The sequence below is a fragment of the Pelodiscus sinensis genome, chromosome 5 (assembly GCF_049634645.1).
Source record: "Pelodiscus sinensis isolate JC-2024 chromosome 5, ASM4963464v1, whole genome shotgun sequence".
NCBI classification, from domain to species: Eukaryota; Metazoa; Chordata; order Testudines; family Trionychidae; genus Pelodiscus; species Pelodiscus sinensis.
The window spans coordinates 93,391,588-93,413,060 of NC_134715.1; the positions used below are offsets into that span (position 1 = coordinate 93,391,588).

Below are 21,473 nucleotides of genomic sequence, written 5' to 3' on the forward strand. Positions count from 1 at the left end.
CTGTGCCAGGAAAGATAATGGAGCGAATAATTAAGGAATTCATCTGCAAACATCTGGAAGAAAATAAGGTGATAAGGAACAGCCAGAATGGATTTATAAAGAACAAATCATGTCAGAGCAATCTGATAGCTTCTTTTGATAGGATAACAAGTCTTGCGGATAAGAAGGAAACAGTGGGCAAAGTATACCTACACTTCAGTAAAGCATTTGATAAAGTCTTGCATGACTTTCTTATCAAACTAGGGAAATACAACTTAGTTGGGGCTACTACAGGGTGGGTGCATGACTGGCTGGATAAATACTCTCAGAGAGTAGTTCTTAATGGTTCACAGTCATGCTGGAAGGACATAAGTGGGGTTCTGCAGGGGTCAGTTTTGGGACCAATTATGTTCAATATCATCATCAAAAATTGAGATATTGGCATAGAGAGTACACTAAGGGTATGTCTAGACTACATGCCTCTGTCGCCAGAGGCATGTAGATTAGGCTACCAGACATAGGAAAATGAAGCGGCGATTTAAATAATCGCCGCTTCATTTAAATTTACATGGCTGCCGCGCTGAGCCGACAAACAGCTGATTAGCTGTTTGTCAGCTCAGCGCGATAGTCTGGACGCGCGGGTGTCGACATCAAAGGTATTTGTTGACCACCCAGGTATGCCTCCTGGGATGAGGTTTACCTGGGTGGTCGACAAATACCTTTGATGTCGACACCCACGCGTCCAGACTATCGCGCTGAGCTGACAAACAGCTGATCAGCTGTTTGTCGGCTCAGCGCAGCAGCCATGTAAATTTAAATGAAGCGGCGATTATTTAAATCACCGCTTCATTTTCCTATGTCTGGTAGCCTAAGCTACATGCCTCTGGCAACAGAGGCATGTAGTCTAGACGTACCCTAAGTTTGCAGAAGATACAAAGCTAAGAGAAGTTGCAAGTGTTTTGGAGGATAGGGTCAAAATGATCTGGACAAACTGGAGAAATGGTCTGAGATAAATAGGATGAAGTTTAATATGGATAAATGCAAAGTACTCCACTTAGGAAGGAACAATCAGTTTCACACATACAGAATGGGAAGCGACTGACTAGGAAGGACTACTGCAGAAAAGGATCTAAGAGTCATAGTGGACCACAAGCTAAATGTGAGTCAAGTGTGACACTGTTGCAAAAAAGCAAACATGATTCTGGGATGCTGCAATGGATAGGAGTGCTGGCCAGCACCAGGTGACTAAAGGGTTAAACTCCGGTCGCCAGGAGTGTTGGCAGGGGCCAGAAGAACCAATGGGATACAATGCTGAAATATGAATTGTATATAGATATGCACAAAGAGAGCAGACAAGGTAAATTTAAGCCAGAAGTTAGGAGACAGAGAACGATTTAAACCCAGACAGGACTACCCTGCCTCCAAGGAATTTGAGGCATGGAATAGGACTGAACCATGAAGGGATCATAAGTAAAAAAAGGGGGGAAATGTGTATTTAGTTGTGATTAGGGTATTTTTCTTTGTTTTGGTAGTTTGGTTAAACTTCTCTGAGTGAATCTATGGCTTCCCTCCTCCACTCACCATATCTAAGTTACAGCCCAAAGCACTATGGTTCTTCATGTTTTGATCTGTTATTTTCTTAGTTGTGGTTAAACACTGGACTATATTGCCTAGGGAGGTTGTGAAATCTCCAACACTGGAAATATTTAAGAGCAGGTTAGACAGACATCTGTTGAGGATGATCTAGATCTGTGGCGACCAACCAGTTCTGAAGCTACTGGTGGCTATAGTGGCTACTGCTATAGCGAACTAGCCATACTCAACCAGTCAAATAGCCACATTGTTCAAGTCAACTAGCTACACTCAATCATCCAAATAGCCACTTGTGGCTAGTGTGTTGGACCACCAATCTAGATGGTGCTTGATCATGCCATGAGGGCAGGGGACTGGATTTGATGAGCTTTTGAGGTCCCTTCCAGTTCTAGTATTCCATGATTCTGTGATTTCAGTTTTCTTTAAGCAAGACTAGGAATCAAGCAGCAGCATATATATTTAAGAAAAGTTATATTCCTTCCTTATATACAAGAAACATTATGTTTATACTGCATCATCAAAAAAAAGCTTAAAGTTAGTTGTAGCAATTAGGGATGTGAATGTTTAACAAGTTAACCTGTTAATTGGTAAGCTTCACCATTAGTGGGTGAGGTTTACCACTTACAGTTAACTGGTGGGTGCTGGAGCAGTCCCGCACCTGCTGTGGGAGGGTTGAGCTGCAGCCCAGTCAGAACAGCCCCAGGCTCTGACATTTCCCCACCACCATACACTCACCCCATTTAATTGATTAACAGATAACATCCCTAGTAGCAATGGGAAAAGTATATACCAAAGAAAAAATATTCATATTTATGACATGCTGACAATTGGAAATGGTGCTGCCCAAAAATTGAGCAAAAAATGTATGTTTTTCCCAAGTTTAAAAGTAAAGGCACTAGATAACTCAGAAGACTAATCTATGGTTCAGTAGGTAGTTAAGATCCTGTTGTAAATCACACATTTTTCACATCTATAAAAAACAAGCAGAATTTTTAAAACCAACCTAATAACTGTAATTACTAGTTTTCAGATGTAGGCCCAGATCCTCCAAGATTTTTAGGTGCATATCTGCCTCTTTAGGCACCTAAGTCCACCTTTTGAAACACCAATGACATTTTGAAAGTCAGCACTTAGCTGCTGCCTAACCCTGCTAGATACCTAAGTTTTTGCTGGTTAGTATTTGCAAAGCCAACTGTGTGTTTATGCTACCCCACAGATAACAAGCAGCTTGAGATGAAGCCCTAGTGCAGGACTTCCAAGTTAGGCAGGGGGAACACCTGTCTTAATAGTGGGACCCAATTATGCAGCTCGCCACTTAACTGGTTAAACATATAGTTTAACCGATTAACATTTTAAACAGGATTTTACATCCCTATTTTCTTTACCATCCATCAAAATATGCCTTGCTATTTTAAAACAGAATATTCTTATGTTATATTCAAATCTCATTTGTCAGTGTTTGTAAGACAATGATGGTTAAGTGGAGGTCTGTCCTCAGAACAATAAGCACACAAATAACAGCCCAGATCTTACATGTTACTCCATGGGGAGAGGTTACTCTTATGGGGAGAGGTTCTGAATTAGGATAAATGGAATTATTAAAATATATGTTTTACAAGATATAGCATGGAATTAACTGACTTTTCTAAAGATGCAGACCCTACAGTTTTCTAGAACAAATGTCTGTAGTTTTACACCCAATCACACATCTATGTATTTGGAATTATTTCCAAACAAAAAAATGTTAAGATGGTGCCTATTTGTTACTGCGTCTAAAATATATTTTCAAATTTGTGCTCTTAAAACACTAGGTCAAAGTTTTTCTGGCAATCCACAATTTAAGATATAGTTATTAAAAATATTTTTTCTAGTATAAATGTGATCACCTTGAAGAATAATTTTCATTTAGAATCAAACTCTGTTTCCTAAAGTCATTAGAAACACTCCCACTCCAGTATCATTATGCCACAGGACCTAATCTTTTATATAGTCACTCTCTTATGTGATAGGAGAGGAGGATGATCAATAACAGGACTACAGTTTAACTACTTAAATGCCTAAAGTTAAGCATATGTAAATGTTTACAGGACTGGAGCTACACTTTTCTCTTTCAAAGAGCATGTATCTAGCAATGGTATAAGCACATTGCTAGAAATATGTTCCCCTGGCTAGTGCTACTATTATGCCTCATCCTCACTATAGTTCAAACACTCCCCCAATAAATAAAACTTAAGCATTGTAATCCGTGCATGGCCTAGGAGTACTTCTATTTTTTTTTTTTAAAGTAGGCTCACTACACTTTTACTGACACTGAGGTAAGTTTGTCTTTAAAAGAATGTGGTGGTAACTAAAGCACAGTATCAATTAAATGGGCTAATTTCTCTTGTTTTTGTTACAATAAAAAATAAAATAAAATACTTGTAACTTGTTCATCTTGTGGATTTTAATCCCTTTCAATAATACATTTCAAAATTAATCATCAGTTATCCAAGAAGACAGCAGACAATAACAGTTCATTTCCAAAAGCCCTGCAATTAAAACAATATTTGAAGAAATGAGAGAACAGCTCTTCGCAGAAATCTCTGAGGACTTTAAACCCACCACTTAAACCAGGGCAGGCGGCGGATGAAGGCCCGGACTGCTCCAGGCCAGCTGGAGTGCCCCTGCCTGGGGTGTGCTGTTCAGCCAGGCTGGACCTCCTAGATGTGGGGGCTGCTCCAGCCAGACTGGAATGCCCTCACCCATGCTACTCTGTACCAGCCAAACTGGGCCCACCGCAGACAGGGGATGCTCCAGTAGAGCTGGAGTGCCCCTGGCTTGCAACACGTTGTGCCTTGCCCGCTGCAGGCAGGGACTACTCCGGCTCAGCTGGAGCGCAACCCACCTGTGATGGGCCCCTCCAGGGTGGAGCAGCCCCCAGCCCCCGCCAATTAATCATAACCAATACATATCACTCAGTATGGTGATTCACATTCACATCTCTACCAACAACATTCTGCTAACATTACCGATATTGAACAACAGCAAAGAGATACCAAAACAGAGGTTAACTTCTATTAACTTCATGAAAATGCTCTGGCAACACAGGCTAAAGACAGAGAGAAAAATGCTACTAATTCAATACTGTTGTAGAATATGTGGGAAATCCACAAATCAATACAAAAAGCAATTTTAAATATAGCAGAAGCCAAAATACTACCAGCTTCAGTTGCTTTTCTACAAAAACGTATTTTGAGAAAGGCACAAATATCTGTAGGCATTGAAAAAAAACAAAAATCAATAGAATCCCTCCAAAGTTGGAAAGGGAGAGACTAACTATAGATGATAATGGCAATCTTTTGGTTTTTTAAATTCTGAGTATACCAACCAAGTCATCAGGGTGAGAACATTATAATATGAAAACCTAATTTTCCTGATCTTGCTCCTCAGACTCAAAATAAGAACACTCATGGAAAGAATCTTCAAGAAAAGGAGCCAGAGGTACTGTTTCCAGAAATATTAAGTAACTGCCCACCATAACAGAGCTTATGTTTTCTTGAACAATTAGATCTTGATTCTTGTAAACTCTAGGATATGCCTACACAGGAAAGTTGTGGCTCATTTACGTATAGTATATAGTAAGGTGAAGTTTAAAATGATATAGTGATACCACTATAACTCCTATGTGGCCACTCATATTCTGGAATAAGGCTGACTTTTGGGAGGGTTAATTTATGTAATTTTGGAAGAGTTTTAACTAAACCAAAAAAGTATGTCCACATGGGGATTTATAAACTGTTAAAACGTTCACATTAGACAAGCCCTTCAATACCCAAGTAGACAGACTTCAATAGTAGCGGCACACAATTATTTAATGAGTGAGTATTTGGCAGGATCAGGGACTAAACCAGTACAATAGCTACTAAAAAAAGCAAGCAGATAACTTATATTAAAAGTGGATCTTCAATGAGGACACATGATTTTTATTTCTGAAAATAATAATTAAACAATGGTAGAGCTTTCCATCTTTTGGAAACTCAGTTATTGCTTTACTTTTTTCTACATACAATTCAAGAAATTTCAATTTGACCTTTAATGAAATTTATTATATTGGAAAGGATGTGTTTACAAAAAAACTAGAACAAGGGATATTTGAAAGTGTTCTCTGTATTTTTATTATTTTATTTAAATATTAAATAACCCACCCGGATTAGTAAGGACACAGGCATTCATCCTAAATCGGACCCCGCCCCCTGGATTTTGTGTGCAATGTTTTCGAGTGGTATGTGACAATAACTCTCTCTTAAACCACTGATTTCTCCGATCTTTCAGCATGGGCTTCAGCCCCCGTTCACTTTTGATGACTTCAGTGGTGTGCGCTAGATTAGGCTCCCAGACCAGATTTATAGCTCGACAGCCAGTGGGGCTGCATCTGCCTCTGAGGGGTGACAGCCCGCGCTGTTTACTTCGGACGCCCCCGCCCGCTCCCCACACAGTTGGGTCGCCTCTTGAACGAGCCCCAGCCCCACGCGGCACTGACGCAAGTTCTCCCCCCTCCCACTCCCGGTGCATGAAGCTCCCTGGGACTAGCCGCTGCTGCTCGCTATAGCGCCCAGAGCCTGACTCCAGCACAGCGGCAGGATCACTGTCCCCCTGAAGCCCCACTCCCTGCGGCCTCTGCCCTCCGGCTGCCGAGCCACCCCACCCTTCCCCGGTCTCCCCGTCTCACCTCTCAGGACCGGGGGGCGGGAGGAGAGAGTTCACTGGGAGGCCCCGGCCCTTTCCCTCCCTCTCCCGTTGCCCCCGCTATGCCAGGGGAGGGGCGAATGCAGGCCCCGCACAAACCCCTCCCCGGCTGCAGGACTTCCCGGCTCCGGGCCTCGAACTATTTCCCTCCCACCCTCCAGGTCCCGGGCTGCTTCACCCAAGCGGCTGGAGGGGACCACAACGAGGGGAGGAGCCCTCAGCCACGCCCTCCGACTAACCGCAACTCCGCCTTCTCACTCGCGGGAGGGGAAGGCCAGATCCTCCAACCGCCGCCCGCGCGCCCCCTGACAGTTCACTTCCGCGCGCCTGAGGGGTAAGGAATTGGCGTCTGCGGCCGATGGGGGTGGAGCTATGCAAAATAAGAGGCGGTGTCACACCCACACAAGGGAGTGGGCGGGGCTCAGGCACGTCGCCTCGGGGACTAAGGGAGAGAGTGTTACTAGGCCTTCTCCCACTAGGCCTAGGGTGGGATGCCCAGTAATGGGGAGGAGGCAGGGGAGAGCCATGCGCTCTTCTCCAAAGAGGAGGATTCCCTCGGCTGGCAAACGGGCTGTGGGGACGCTGCCACCCTGTGGGGATATTTATTCAATTCTGTACTAAATGACAGGAAGCAGGCCACTTCAAAGCAGGTGCTGGCACAGTTTGCACAAGTACAAATAGTAGGGTAGCTGTAGTAGCACAGGCAGTGGCAGCAAGGCATGACAGCCATGCTCAGTGCAAATCCATGGGTTTGAGCAAGTTATTAAAATTCATCTAAGTAGTGCAAGCATGTGTATGTGAGCCGGGGCTCATCATATACCTACCTCATAGTGAAGTTGTAGCCCAAAAGTGGGCCCCACCAATTCTCTGGCAGCTCTTGGCAAGCAATCTTTATGAATATAAACATGAATGTATAAACAGACCCACCAGTTACCCAACATTAAAGCAACTAAGCCAATGACAATGTAAACAGAACAAAAATCAGCCTCCCTGCACAATCTCCCCACACAATTTTTCATCATGCTGAGTAGCATCTTTTCAAAGTCAAAGGAGAAAAGCTGGGCCTTGCAGCATACCTGAAGGCTACAAAGTACTTGCTGCTGTTGTAACCCATGCACTTAATAGGGTTTAAGAGACCCCTGTGGGGGGGAGGTAGGAGTGAGTTGAGAGTTACTGTTCTTATTGGAGTCTGGGAGGTGGGCAGGCGTTAGCCTGTCCACATCTAAAGGACCTCCCCCCAGCCTATGGGGAGGGTCCACTGAGCCCAGGAAACCAAGTAATTACTTGGGATAAATAAAAGGAAAACAGGGATGGGTGTGAGGGTCAAAGGGCTAAAACAAGGGAACCGGATGGGGACACAGAGCAGAGAACCCCGGACAGTGCCCACTGCCCCTCGAAGGTCTCGAGAGAGCCAGCGGATGCCGCCCCGTGGAACTCTGCCCAGATACGTGAGCGGATGCAGGAACAGAAATAGGCCCCACAGTTGCAGGCCCCTCCCTTGACCAACCTCTGCTTCCTGGTCTTATAAATTACCATCTTGGCAATAGCCAGGAGGAGGTTAACCAGGAGGTCCCGCAACTTTGTGGGACCTCGAATGGGGTGTGCATAAATAAACAGGTGAGGGGAGAAGTGCAGCCAGAACCTCAACAAAAGGTTCTGGAGGAGCCGAAAGAGGGGCTGTAACCTGGCGCACTCGAGGTACACGTGCGCCAGGTTCTCCCTATCGCCACAGAAGGGGCAAGTGTCGGGAATGGGGGTGAACCACGCCAAATTCACACCCGTGCTCACAGCTCCGGGCAGGATTCTCCAGCTGATGTCCCCGGTGGGCCACGGAACCAAGGTGGAATAGAGACTGTCCCACCGGGGCTTCCCACCCTCTATTGATGGTAGGAGGTCCCGCCACTTGGTGTCTGGGCAGGACACGAGGGTGGGGAAGTGGAGCGTGTGAAGCACGAGCATGTACAGGTGACTCTTTGGCGCGGTTCGGAAGGGGACCGGCTGCAATGTGTGCAGCCGGCTCGGGTGACGAGGGGGAGGCGGTCGGGGAGGTACGCGGGGCTTAGGCCCGATGGATAGATCGGGTGGGCCGGGGGTGAGGGGTGGGCAGGGTGCACCCTCTCACAGGACCTTGTCGAGATAAACCCGAGCGGTGGGCGGCAAAGCATCCTTCACCTCCTAAAGTACGTGCTGGGGAGTTTGAGTGTTACTGTTGCTAGACAGATTCAGCACTCCACTCAGAAGCTTCTGGAATTGGGTCCAGTAGTTTGGGGTCAGACTTCATAGCAAGCAGGCAGAGCTAAGGCCTATGGGAGTTGAAAGAAGCTAAGCCAGGGGCAGGAACTGCTGTTCCTCACTCTGCAGCAGCCAGTGATGTTGTTAACCCTCTACCAGGGATCAGGGCAATGTTACTTAGAGCTAGGGGAACCTGGGAGGGAAAATAACTTTGTGTTAATTGTCTGCTTCAAATGCTGTTTTGATTTTAGTCACACTGTTCTAGTTCACTTTCTCAGTCTGTGTGATTCTTCAGCTCCTCTGTCAATGTAGCAGTGGGGAAAGTCATTGTTCTCAAGGGTTTTTTTTTTTTTTTTTTTTTTTGTATTTTCTTGTAATAGGGTTTCTTTAAGTCTGTTCACTTGTGAGCTAACTGACTAGTAATGGCCTAGTAGTGACCATAGCAGAGGAAGAGTCTGCCTGGACTCCAACTGAGGATTTCCCTAAAAGCAAGTGGAGAAACTAAGTGATAGCTCAGTGGTTTGAGCATTGGCCTGCTAAACCCAGGGTTGTGAGTTCAATCCTTGTGGAGGCCATTTAGGGATTTGGGGCAAAAATTTGTCAGGGATGGTACTTGGTCCTGCTGTGAAGACAGGGGACTGGACTCCATGACCTTTCAAGGTCCATTCCAGTACTAGGAGATAGGTAATCTCCATTAATTATTATTAAAGACTTCAGACTCAGCATATGGTGCAGATTTGATAACAGAGGCAGAAACTGAGACTTTGGTGAACCAAATCTAAGCTGTTGGGACCTTTCAGTCTTTTCTTACTGTGTTTGTGTGGACTGAACTGTTCAAATTTCACTCTTAGTTTTCTCTTTACTTTTGTTTATTGTAATTATAAATATTATTTGTGGGGTTTAAAATAGCTGTGTTCTGTTGTAAGAATTAGATTATTTGTTTATTCATACAATTTTATAAAGTTATTTAATTAAATTCATTCTTTTGGAACTTGAATATAGGGAGGCTGACACTGTGCAATCCTTGCTGAAATTCCTTACATACTAAACTCTGGGTATCCAATACTGCAATGGAAGTGGTGGTTTCTTTAGACACCGGAGAAGGGCAGTGAATCTAGCCCACTCAAGGTTACACTGTGTCATGCAAAACTTTATCAATGACCTCACTACTCTATGAATGCAGAATAACTTCCCAAATGAATGGACTGTGAGACAGGCAGGCCTTGTCTCCATTTACCAGGAGATCAATGCTGAAGGGATTGATCTCCCAGGAGTCAATTTAGCAGGTCTAGGAAGGACTAGAGATGTAAAATCCTGTTTAATTAGTTAACCTTTTAAACATTATTGGTGGAAGGGAAATAAAAAAGTCAGAAAAATTAGTACAAATTCATGAACTATTAAGGTGTTCTTGAATCTGCATTTTTTCACAGAAAAATGTTCAGATAAAAAATTTAGGACTGCTAGTCAATATTCCCCACACAGTTTAGATTCTTTAATTGGATTTGAAACCATGGAGTTTAGGTACAAACCTTCATCAGCTAATTGCTTGCCAGGGAATTGTATGTGAAGGATATAGTCTTGATCCTGCAATATTTATGCACATGCTTACCCATTTGCAGGATTGGGATCTAACTGTGCCTTCACAATCATCTAGCTGTCCCTCTAAGTAAATGCACCATGGCCAAATTCCCAGAGATGCAAAATCAAATAACAGTATCTAAATAGCTGCTCTATTTTGTAGCAGATACTATGAATTCTGTTCGCTGCCGGAGAGGGAAGATAGGAAAACAGGAGCTATGGGTGAATGGTTAATCCACTTGGGGATTTAGAAAGGGTTCAGAGAAGAGTAGCATGAATGAGTCTCTCTCTTTCATTTCAAAGTTTGTTTTCAGACACAGAGTGCAGTACAACATTGCTATTCATTCCTGGCTTGTTCCTCCATTAAACTCAACATGGTCATATTCCTGAAAATAACATCCTGCCCCTGGTTAGCCCCTATGTCATATTAACTGTGGTTGTATTTACAGTGGTTTCTCTGCCATCCTATCATCTGCTTGTCTTCTGCAGTGTACTCACTGATGAGTGTTCAACACACACTATCCCAGAAAGGTCTAAGTTAGCAGTTCCCAACTGCTGGTCCACGGACCGGTGCTGGGCTACGAACTGCTGGGGGCTGGAACTGGGGTATACCACTCAGCGCCTCTCCTCCTGCCACAGCTGTTGAGAGAGGTGTATCCTGCCCCGCCTCTCAGCCAACTAGCGATAGGCAGGGGTGGTGTCTCTTCCCAGATGTGGAAGAGCAGTTTGCTGTGTGGCACTGTTTAACAATATCAGGAAAAGTCCAAGGCTTAGTAATGAACAAGATACTAAATACATGTCAGTCATAGATTCAGAAAACAAATCTGCTACACCATAATACTGAAGAAGAAGAAGAAGAAATCATTAATACTGGGAAAGGTGTGAGACTCTAAAGTTGTATCTAATCTACATTGTAATGTTTAGTACTAACACTTCAGTCACTGGGGGTGTGAAAAACACACCCCTGAGCACTAAAACTTTGAGCGCTGAAAATGGCCAATATAGATAACATTTTGTTGCCAGGAGCTGCACTCCCATATTGAAGCTATCACCCCTCATAGACGATGATTTTTCAGTCATTGTGAGAACTCTTCCCCCAGTGCTAAAGAGTGACTATGTGCTGCTCACATCATAATGTTGCTGTGGAGCTGCTTCCTTAACATGGACAGTGTAGACCTATCCTAAGTCATGAAGTATACTTCAGAGTATGAAGTATAGTTCATGGCAGTTGTAGACTCATGAAGTGAGTCAGCACTGTGCAATGGAACTGAAGAAGAAGGAGGAGGAAGAATAAGAAGAGGAGGAGGAGATGGCAAGGGTTCCAGACTGGAAGTCTGCAGCCACTCTCTGGACTTAGCAACGGAACAGAGAAAATCCATAGGGAGAGCAGAAGTTCTGGGATCCTGGCTCTGAAGGAAAAATGGTGGATAAGGAATCCTGAAAGAGGTGGAGCAAGGAAAGAGCAGCAGAGTTTGGAATGGAGCAGACCTTGCTTGCTGACTCTAGAGTCTCTGGATTGAATCTAAGGTAGTGGGGAGGTCCAGGTTCCCATACCATCACTGTGGAAGTGTTATAGCCTGGAAGTGGAGGACTGCTGGGAACAATATCTGGTCAGCCTGTCAGTGAGACCTTTGATACCTGGGAAGCCATTAAGTGACCTGGGTAGAGGGCCAAGCCATGAAAAGGGAGCAACCTGAGTTATGAAGAAAAAGCACTGAAACTCATGGAACACAAGAGAGGCCACAGCATGTTGCATGAGAAACACTTGCAAGGTAAAGCTAGAGATAGTCACAGACCAGCTGTGTACCTTGCTTATGTTGATCAGCAGATCCTTGTACCCTACCCTTTCAGCATCTAATTATCTGAGAGATTTAGGAAAACTGTGCTCCTCCCATGTTGCATAAGTAAAAATAAATAAATAGAAAGAAAGAAATAGAGGAGAATAAAAAGCTTAAACACACCAGATATTTATTTAAAAGGAAAGCTACAGCACAGGGATCTAATCGGGTTAGCAGTACATAAGTGAATGAGGTTCGAATTGAGTCTGAAACTCAGGACCTAAATACCCGTACTTTGGCCAAAACCCAAATAACCAAAAGAATAAAAGATTAAATGTCCAAAATATTACTGTCTTTACATTGACAGGTTACCAGCAAGAGGTGGACAACCATAGTAACTGTTAGAAGCTGGTGGAACTGGTTTTCAAGTGCCACTGCAGGAGATCAACAGACCTTTGGGTAGATGTCCATGTACTCATTACGTTCACTTAAGTGGATAGTAGGAAGGAAAGATCTAGGTAAGTATAACAACAAAGTCTGTTGGTCTTGTTTTGCAGGTAGATTGACACTGGAGATCTGTTGTCTAGTCCCAGTCCAAAGCCCACACAAAGTACTGTTGACGTGGCTGCCTCAGTGCTGGACAGTTTGGGTGTGTGGCTCTTCTAAGCCTCCAAGATTACGAAAGCTCTGAAATAAGTAGCCACTTCAGACCAAACCAGATTGGTATTGACCATTGGAGTTAAAGCGGGAAAGTTCTGAGTGGTGGAAACTTTGAGTGGCAGGTTAGAAACTCCATCTTTAATCCCTGGAATCCATTTTGAAATAGCTCACATACCATAACATATTCTAACAGCATACCTACTGTTCACATAAAACTGCTATAAGCTCTTACAAAAATAGAGGAAAAAACAGGCTACAGCATGAACAAGAGACAAAAGGGTATCAGATTGGATGGAACCTCATGACACTGTACCGTCATAATCCTTTTGATTATAGACTGCCCTGCTCTCCAATTTCACATTCTCCTAACTTAATTTATCTTAAAATTATTCCACTTTATACCAAAAAGAACTCTCACCTCTACTGCCTCTGATATCTATTTCATTTAATACATCTTCTTCCAGAACAAAGAGGGTAATACTGTTAGTACATTGGTGAGACTCAGTCATGGTAAATATATTACTCTAGGTAAATATATTACCCCAGTGTCCAAACATCTTTTCAGTAGTTCAGTAAAAGAGTGCTGTGTTTGTTCTCTGCTGAAAGCTAAATATTGGCTGATTATCATGGTTATTGTGAAATGTTTGTACAGGAAACAATTTTAGAGTTGTGTAATAAGTAGACTATGTTCCAAAACTGTTAGAAGTTAAGCTTGTCATCTGAGGCAAGGGCGTATCAGAGCTGACTCAATAGTAAAAACAATCAGCGTTCGTGGAACAAGCCCTGTGTTTCCTGTCTGAACCAGATTCAGGCTAGAGGATTAAAAAGACAAAAGAATCCCAAGAAAAGTCTCTGGATAAGGGACTCTTGGGGTAAGAGACAATAGTTTGCAATTGTATAAAGAAAAAAAAAGGGCACAAAATGTTATCCATTAAAGATAAGAGATTTTGCCAGAGGGAGTGTCTCATGACATGTGGATGCCAGCTTTTTGGAATAGGCAAGTGCTGTTAGGGCTGACCATTGGGTGAGAAATCCTTCTTTAGGCAGGAAAGTAACTTAATAAGTATAGGCTATAGGTTGCATTTTATTATTTTCTTTTACTTGTAACCTTGTGTTTCCAAACCTTTATCCGTACTTCTATTGATTCTCTATCTGAAACTCTGTTAAATATGCCTCAGTTTGGTTTTAAGGTGGTTTTTCTAAATCTATATGCTTTGCACTAAGGAGTGTGTTGAATGTAGATGAAATCAGTGAACTGGGGTGGGCTACTTCCACAGAGACAGCTGATATATGTCCATAGGTAGTGCCAGAAGATAGGGCACTGGGCACTTGAGTGTAACAAAATGGAGTATGTAAATTGCTAATCTGCATTGGGAAAGAGCAAGGCATGTGGAGCCTGGAGTGGAGCACTTATGCTGCAGAAGCTGGTGGGACAGACAAGGCTGTCAAGTTGTTTGGAGTGGCTCAAGTGCATTAATCTATTGGACATCTGTTACAAACTAGGACACAAACCCCAAACTGATTGTGGGTTCTGTATTTAGATTTCACCAGCCAATCATCATGCATTAACTCCTCAAGCACTATAATAACCTTAAGATGGAATCACAGACAGTCCTCTTGAATACCTGAATCTATCTTGCCATCCAGGTAAGATTGCTTTTGTGATAGATGATCCTTTACACCCAAAATCACAACAGTATTTAAGTTACTGCCAACCTCAAATGACTCATCACTTTCCCTGGGACAAATTGTACTTTAGATCTTACACCAAAGATAAAATTTGTAATTAGTCCTAGAGTTAACTACAGACTTAGTAACTAAGAATAAGGAATGAAATTTAGTTACAGGGTTAAAACAAGTAATACTCACACCCATACACAAGTTAGTCTTAGGTGATAAAAACTGCTGTACTAGGTAAGCGCTAAATCCTGTAAGATTAATCCAGGGCAAGCACTGGGGATCCTTTTGCTTATGTTTAAAAATCTTGCCCTTTCCAAATCCAAGCAGCATAGTGATACAATGCCTTCTTATCAGGGATGTTTATCCCCTTCCCCCAGAGTTTTAACTGATGGAATGAGTCCACCTGAGCATCTCTTCTTCATGGTGTTGGGGAGGAGCAATAAATCAAGTCTTTGCTCTTTGATGTTTCACAATGACTTAGTGGACAGGACCTAACACCTTCTGTAGAAGCCAGGATTTTACATTAATTAACACTTCTTTTCTGTTTGGTAAATTATACAGCTATAAAGGTATACAGTGCACTCACTTAACTTTATAACATGGGGTAAGAGCTTTTATAACCGTTTACTACATGCAGCATCCTACAAGCATGTTGTTAAGTCTAAACACTAAACATATTCATATAAACTTAACATCTATTTTAACATTATTAAAACACAGGTTATGCAGACTGGTTTCCAGCTGTGTGTTAAGTTGAGGCCTGGGGCTTTGACATGAGTTGGCACCTGGTTGCCAGTGTTATAAAGTGAGTAGGTGGAAGTGATTCACCCCAGACAATTGTGTAACTCCATAAAATGTCACAAGTGGTTTGATAAATGTTAACTTTGATACCAAATAATGTTATGATCAGTCCATAAGTTCATCAATTTCTGTGCATCACTCATGGCTAAGACACATCTCCCTTCAACTTCATCCCTGATGGAGCAGTAGGTATTGATCAAGCTTCCTAGGTACACATAAGATTCTACTTTTCCTACAATTTCACCCTACCTTCATTTCAAGACTTTATCTGTTGTCTATTTTCCAAGATAAAACCACCTTATTTTGTTGGCATTTACTGTCAGTCCAAGTCATCAATCAATAATTAAGAGAATGGGAAAACTTTGATAAAGGTAGAAATTGAAAAGATTGGGGTTGTTTGCATTAGAAAGAAGACAAATAAGAGGGCCCATGATAAAAAGTACAAAAATAAAAACAAAAATGATAGATCAGGAGCTTCTTATTTATGTAGAGATATTTAACCTTTCACTTATTAGGGCTTAAACTAGGAATGGGCAAACTTTTTGTCCTGACGGCCACTTTTTAGCAGGGAAATTGTATGGAGGGCTGGGTAGTCAGTGCCTGTCTAAACAGCCATGCATGGCCCAGCCCCAACCCACTATCCAACCCCCTTCCTTCCTGCTGCTTGACTCCTCCCTGGAATCCCTGCCTCTTATCAACACCCTGACTGTCTCCAGGACCCTCACCTCCTATGCAACCCTCCCTACTCCTCACTGAAGGTTTGGATTGGCAAGAGTCCTGGTCTGAGGATAGGTGCAGCCTCTTTCAGCTGCTCCTGTTCCTCCTCTGGGAACCATCCTGATGGTTCTGTGTGTGGTAGAACCACAGAGGAGGTTGTGGCCTGAAATGGTATATGGTGACAATCTGAAATGGAAATGGTTACTGTGCAGTAATTTGCTGCACTCGGGTGTGGGAGAAGGATTTCCCAGTCGTGAGCCTGAAAGTTACTGTACTGGAAAGTGCCAGTGTAGACTTAAGCAAACTCTATCTACACTGGCATTTCACAGCATTGTAACTTTCTGGCTCAAGGGTATGAAAAAACATCCCTTCCCCCCAAGCACAGAAAGTTACAACACTGTAAAATGCTAGCGTGAACCAGGCTACAGCACCGGGAGCTTTTCCCCTCACTCGTGTGACGTGATTTATGTAGAGCAGTGGTCCCCAACCTTTTGGGGCTGCTGGGCGCCTGGGGGCGGGGCCGCTCACGCGCTGTGCGTATGGGGGCGGGGCCACTCACAAGCCATGTGACTGGGGGCGGGGCCAAGCATGCGCCACACGCCCGAGGCCGGCAGCGGCATGTGCCGTGATCCTGGGCAGGGGCTGCCCAGGTTCTGCACAGCCAGCAAGGGCACGTGCGACGCACCCAGGGGCGGGGCCAAGGCCAGGGACGGCAAAGGCACGTGCGGCGCACCCGGGGGCGGGGCCAAGGCCAGGGACGGCAAGGGCATGCACGGCGCACCCGGGGGCGGGGCCAGGGACGGCAAGGGCATGCGCGGCGCACCTGGGGCCGGGGCCGGGGCCGGCCATGCGCCCAAGGCTGGCACCTGCCACATGCCCGGGGACAGGGCCAGCCCAGATTGCTCCGTGGGCGCACGTAAAGGGCCCAGCGGGCGCCATGGCGCCTGTGGGCACCGGGTTGGGGACCATGGATGTAGAGTGCTGGGAGAGCTCTCTCCTAGTGCTCATGCCATGGCTACACTTTGGCTATGTCTACACTCGCAGCTTCTTGCACAAGTAATATGCAAATAAGGCTAAGTGTGGAATATCACCAAGCCTCATTTGCATACCTAATGAGCCACCATTTTTTCAGAAGAGGCTCTTGCGCAAGAAGGAGCGTCTACACTGCCCCTTCTTGCACAAGAAAAACCCTCTTGCGCAATGCCGTTACATCTATTACTTTTCAGGAAGAACGGTTCTGTTGGGCCAGATCCCCAGGTCTCCCCCAGCCAAGTCACAGAACTGAGATCACTGCCTCTCACCCCAAAGAGCAATACAGATGCTGAAACTCTTCAGGTCCGAGAAAAATGCAGTTTTGGGCCCAGCTTCCAGGAAAACCACTCCCCAAATGAGATGAGGACCCCAAATAAATTATTCAGGTAAGTCCCCTTTAACAATGAAAGGAAGATGTAAACACTGATTGGTTCCCCAGTTTACAATTATTTACACTGGGATTAATAGTAAATAAAAGTGACTTTATTAATTACAAGCAGTAGGATTTAAGTGATTGCAAGTGAAAACAGGCAGAGCAAAGTAGATTACAGATTTAAAATAACAGAAAACGCATAGCTAGTCCTAACACTAAAAGCTCAGTACAAACTTACCCTAAAACTGTTCTTATTTCAGTTAAGCCTCCAAACCAGGGAAGATCTTTTCCCCTGAGGTCTCTGGTTCATTTTCTTGGGAGTGACATGCCAACCAAAGACAGAAACTGAAAACTTTGCATCTTAAATAGCCTTATTTTTAGGCGTGAATGCTTTGTCTTTACATTCCATTCTTCCCTAGAAAATTACTTGGTCAAACCCTTACCAGTTCCTAAGACCACCAAATGCTTAGACTTAAAGGACAAAAGAAGCTGTTCACAGGTGATCACCCAGACACTAAGGGCACCCTTTTGTCAAATTGTCTGGGGCCCCTCCGCATGAGTCTGATGTGTTAATTCACTATTGGCTCTGACTAGCAAGTAGGTGTTCCTGTTTGGGGCCCTCCTAGTAGCAGTGGAGAGATTGGACCTACCTTCACCTCTGGAACCTTCCAGTTGCAGGAAACCTTCCAGTTTCAGCACCAATTTGACAAAGTGCAAAGAAAGTACCAATATGAGATTTCTAAAGATAACTACAGCGCTTAACCCAAAGGTTTAAGAAACTGAAGTTCCAAATTCTAAGGGATGAGGTGTGGCCTACTATCCGAAGTCTTAAAAGAACAACACTCCAATTTGGAAACTATAGAACCTGAATCCCAAAAAAGAAAATCAACCTGTTGGTGGCATCTGACTCAGATGATGAAAATGAACTGTGCATCAGTCCGTACCACTTTGGATCGTTATTGCACAGAACTAATCATCAGCTCAGAAGCATATCCTCTGGAATGTTTGTCAAAAGATGAAAGGACATACAAGTATTTCGAATACCTGTCTTGTAACACTGGCTACAACAGTGCCATGTGAATATCTGTTCTTACTTTCAGGGGATGCTGTAAATAAAAAGTGGGCAGCATTATCTCCTGTAAATGTAAAAAAACTTGTTTGTCTTTGCATTTGACTGAACAAAAAGTAGGATTTGTAGACTCTGAAGTTTTACATTAGTTTTTTTTGGAGTGCAGTTAAGTAACAAAATAATTCTATATTTGTAAATTGCACTTTCACAATAAAGAGATTGGACTGTAGTACTCACATGCAGTAAACTGAAAAATACTATTTTTGTTTATCTTTTTAATCCAAATATATGTAATAAAATGATAATATAAAGTGAGCACCTACACTTGATATACTTCTATGTTGCAACTGAAATCAATATATTTGAAAATGTAGAAAACATCCAAAAATATTTTTAAAAAGGTATTCTATTGATTTACAGTATTATTAAAACTATGATTAATCACAATTAATGTTAATAGTTTGACAGCCCTAGTTTCTAGGCAAGTTTTTCACACTTATACTCACTAATTCTTATATTCTCTCACTAATACTTTCATTGTGTTCTTTGACCTTACGCCTCATTTATGCTACTGTAAGTGACCAGAGAAACTGGCTGTCTGAAACTGGTGTAACAAAACATCAGAAAGAAAGAAAGGAAAGGCAAGTCTTGCTAGTCAAAGGAAATGAATAGTAGGTGTTTTGCATAAGACCCACATGAAACCAGGAAGGAACTTCCCACCAGTATGCTAGATGAGAGCTCTTCAATGACATGTGCTTGACTATGAGAAAAGCAGATCTCCTGAAATTATTAACAGCAATAATTATCATGTTCATTATAAGTTTGCCTGAATTTTTCAAAACCCATGAAGGTGAGTGATCAGCTTTAAAGAGTAAGGGTTCTTCTTTGTTTTAAGGTCAGATTGCAATTAAAGAATTCACATGTAATGTCTCAAAAGAGCTGTTTGTGATGCAATTTTCTTACTGAAAGTAAACCATAAAATATATATGAATGTCACTTCAATTAGCCTTTTGTTTATAATACTTAATGTATTCATTATGAAGGATATATGTCAAACGGTACATATACTAGAATTAAAAACATTGGTGTTTTTATATAGTTGATGTTGTACTACTTGCCTGTGGCAGGGTTTTCCTATAGAACGTAATTGCTTGTTAGAATTGTAACTATTTTGAACTTTTTTGCACCCACAGGCGTAAAAATGTTTGTAACAGTATTGTATTATTCTTTCATTCAAAGAACACGAAAAATAGTTAATCCTGTTGAAGATATCAAAGTAGTGTATATGTTTCGTGAACTGAAACAAAATAGTGCAGAATGGGTATAACTGAATGAAATAAATCTCTCAATATGAATTCCAAATAAAATTTGATGGTCATAGAGATCAATGCCGAGAGTTGTGAGAATGAGAAAATATATGGATAAGATATATATTCATTGTTATAGCTTCATTTAAAAATCCATAGAAAAGCCAATGTTATAGTTTTTTTCATCTATATTCCAAAGTAGGACCTTGAAGAGGAAAACATAACAAGAAAAGTTCCTTCTGCTAAAGATGGTTCATTTCCCGAAGAGGCTTTATTTTAATTTTTAATGAAAAGTGATGATATTTAATGATATTCAGTAAACATTCTGAAAGCTAAAGATGATCTCCATGACCATCAAATTCAAGTTAATTTAATTTGAATTTATATTTTCATTGCAAGAATTTGATTGATTCTAACTCAAGCATAAGGATAATAACCTGTATCTAACAAAATGATATTCCTGAGGGAATTCTCTTCCAAAAATTTAAAAATTCTGAGCCAAAAAATTAAAAATTATGCACACAATATTTTAAAATTTTCCAAAATTCTGTAAATTAAAAAAAAATGTGGAAGCTCCAGCAAGGCATTGGGGAGCACAGATGACTGACTGCACAATGATGAGAGATCAACCTGCAGCCTCCACCCCAGGACATGGACTCAGTGGTGAGGCTGCACATGACCCTGACAGAGCTCAAGGGCCAGACCTATCCCAGAAACTCCCTGGAGCCCTGCCACTCTGTGCCAAGCACATCAGATATAGACAGGCAGGCTCAGACCAGCAGGATCCAAGTGTTGTGGAGCTTAGTATAGGGATGTCCAAATGTGTGAAGTGATGGGATTCTGTGTGGGATAATGTGGGTGTGGGCAGTTTTGGGGGGTGTCAAGGTATGGGAGGCATCTGGATGAACAAGTGCTCATTGGGAGGGAGCTGGGTGCAGAGGCAATGGATTTTGAAGAGGGGTCCAGGTGAAGGTAGTTGGGACTCAGCAGGGGGGTCTGGTCATGGACGTCTCAGTGGAGGAGGGACTGGGGGCTGCCTTAATGGGATGCAGGTCTGGGTACTGGCTTAGTGGGGCTCTGTGAGGTGGGGGTTTAGGTGCAGGGGGTCAATTAGGGTGGTCCAGATGCAAGTAGGGTGGGCTCAAGTGCAGAGAAGCAATCTTGGTGCAGGAGTGGGGTCCAGAGGAAGGGATGTGGGGCCTCATCAGGGGGCTGGGTGTAAGGAACCTCCAGATGAAGAGGATGGGGCTTGGGGTGTGGGTTCAGGTTCTGGGGACTCAGTGGAAGAACTGGGATGCAGGGATTGAAGCTTGGTGGGACAATCTGAGTTTTGAGGTGAGTCTTGATTCACGAGGACTGGGACGATGAGGGAGCAGCTGAGGAGAAGGGAAGCAGGAAGGAAAATTTACTGCAACCAGAGAGGTTTTTGGGGGTGCATCTGATCCAGCTTTGCCTGCTTCTTGCAGGGGTAGTTCCATTCTTCTGAGCCCTGCAGGGATTAACAGCTGCATTTAGGCCAGGGTGGGTGTCCTCAGTCCCCTGCACAGTAATTTAACTCTCTGCTGGCTGCTCTGGATGCCCAAAACAATGCACCCATGGGCTGTGAGTCTAAGAGGTAAGGGAAGGCAATGACTTCCCAAACTGCCAGCATGGCCCTGCCTGTTCTGTGCCCTCAGTCCCTGCTCTCCTTCAGCTCATCTCCCACAGTCTTCTTGGGCTGTCTGGGCTTTAGCCCCATCAAGGCTGCGGAAGTTGGGGCTACACACCACCTGTGCTCTGGTTCTGCGGGACTGCTCACCACACATCCTGTAGGGCCAGGGTGGCTGAGTACCCTCCAGAGTTGGGGTCTTGCCCTCCCCATGCTCTGGAGCAGGCTGGGATTGTGCAGTGCTTGCCTCCACTGGGGCCAAGAAAGGCTGGAGCTATACACTCTCCCCCTTGTGCTCCCG

The 21,473-nt window shown here is 43.5% G+C and overlaps 2 protein-coding genes across 21 annotated transcripts in view; one reads left to right on the plus strand and one right to left on the minus strand.

Moving 5' to 3' along the window:
- KLHL5 (kelch like family member 5) overlaps positions 1-6,623 on the minus strand; it is a 158,324-nt gene extending 151,701 nt beyond the window's left edge. For 2 of the 9 annotated variants that reach the window (XM_075930567.1, XM_075930569.1), the window contains exon 1: positions 6,537-6,623. The gene's annotated coding sequence lies outside the window, so the exon portion shown is untranslated. Of the gene's footprint in view, positions 1-6,280; positions 6,439-6,536 lie in introns of those variants that run through there. The other 7 variants (XM_075930565.1, XM_075930568.1, XM_025187964.2 and 4 more) reach the window with 6 other exon arrangements.
- TMEM156 (transmembrane protein 156) overlaps positions 6,502-21,473 on the plus strand; it is a 107,305-nt gene continuing 92,333 nt past the window's right edge. For 4 of the 12 annotated variants that reach the window (XM_075930578.1, XM_075930580.1, XM_075930579.1 and 1 more), the window contains exon 1: positions 18,644-19,067. In XM_075930578.1, coding sequence (XP_075786693.1) covers positions 18,968-19,067 — 100 coding nt within the window. In that variant the 5' untranslated portion in view covers positions 18,644-18,967. Of the gene's footprint in view, positions 6,632-12,252; positions 12,404-13,231; positions 13,418-14,086; positions 14,193-18,643; positions 19,068-21,473 lie in introns of those variants that run through there. The other 8 variants (XR_012904321.1, XR_012904320.1, XM_075930573.1 and 5 more) reach the window with 5 other exon arrangements.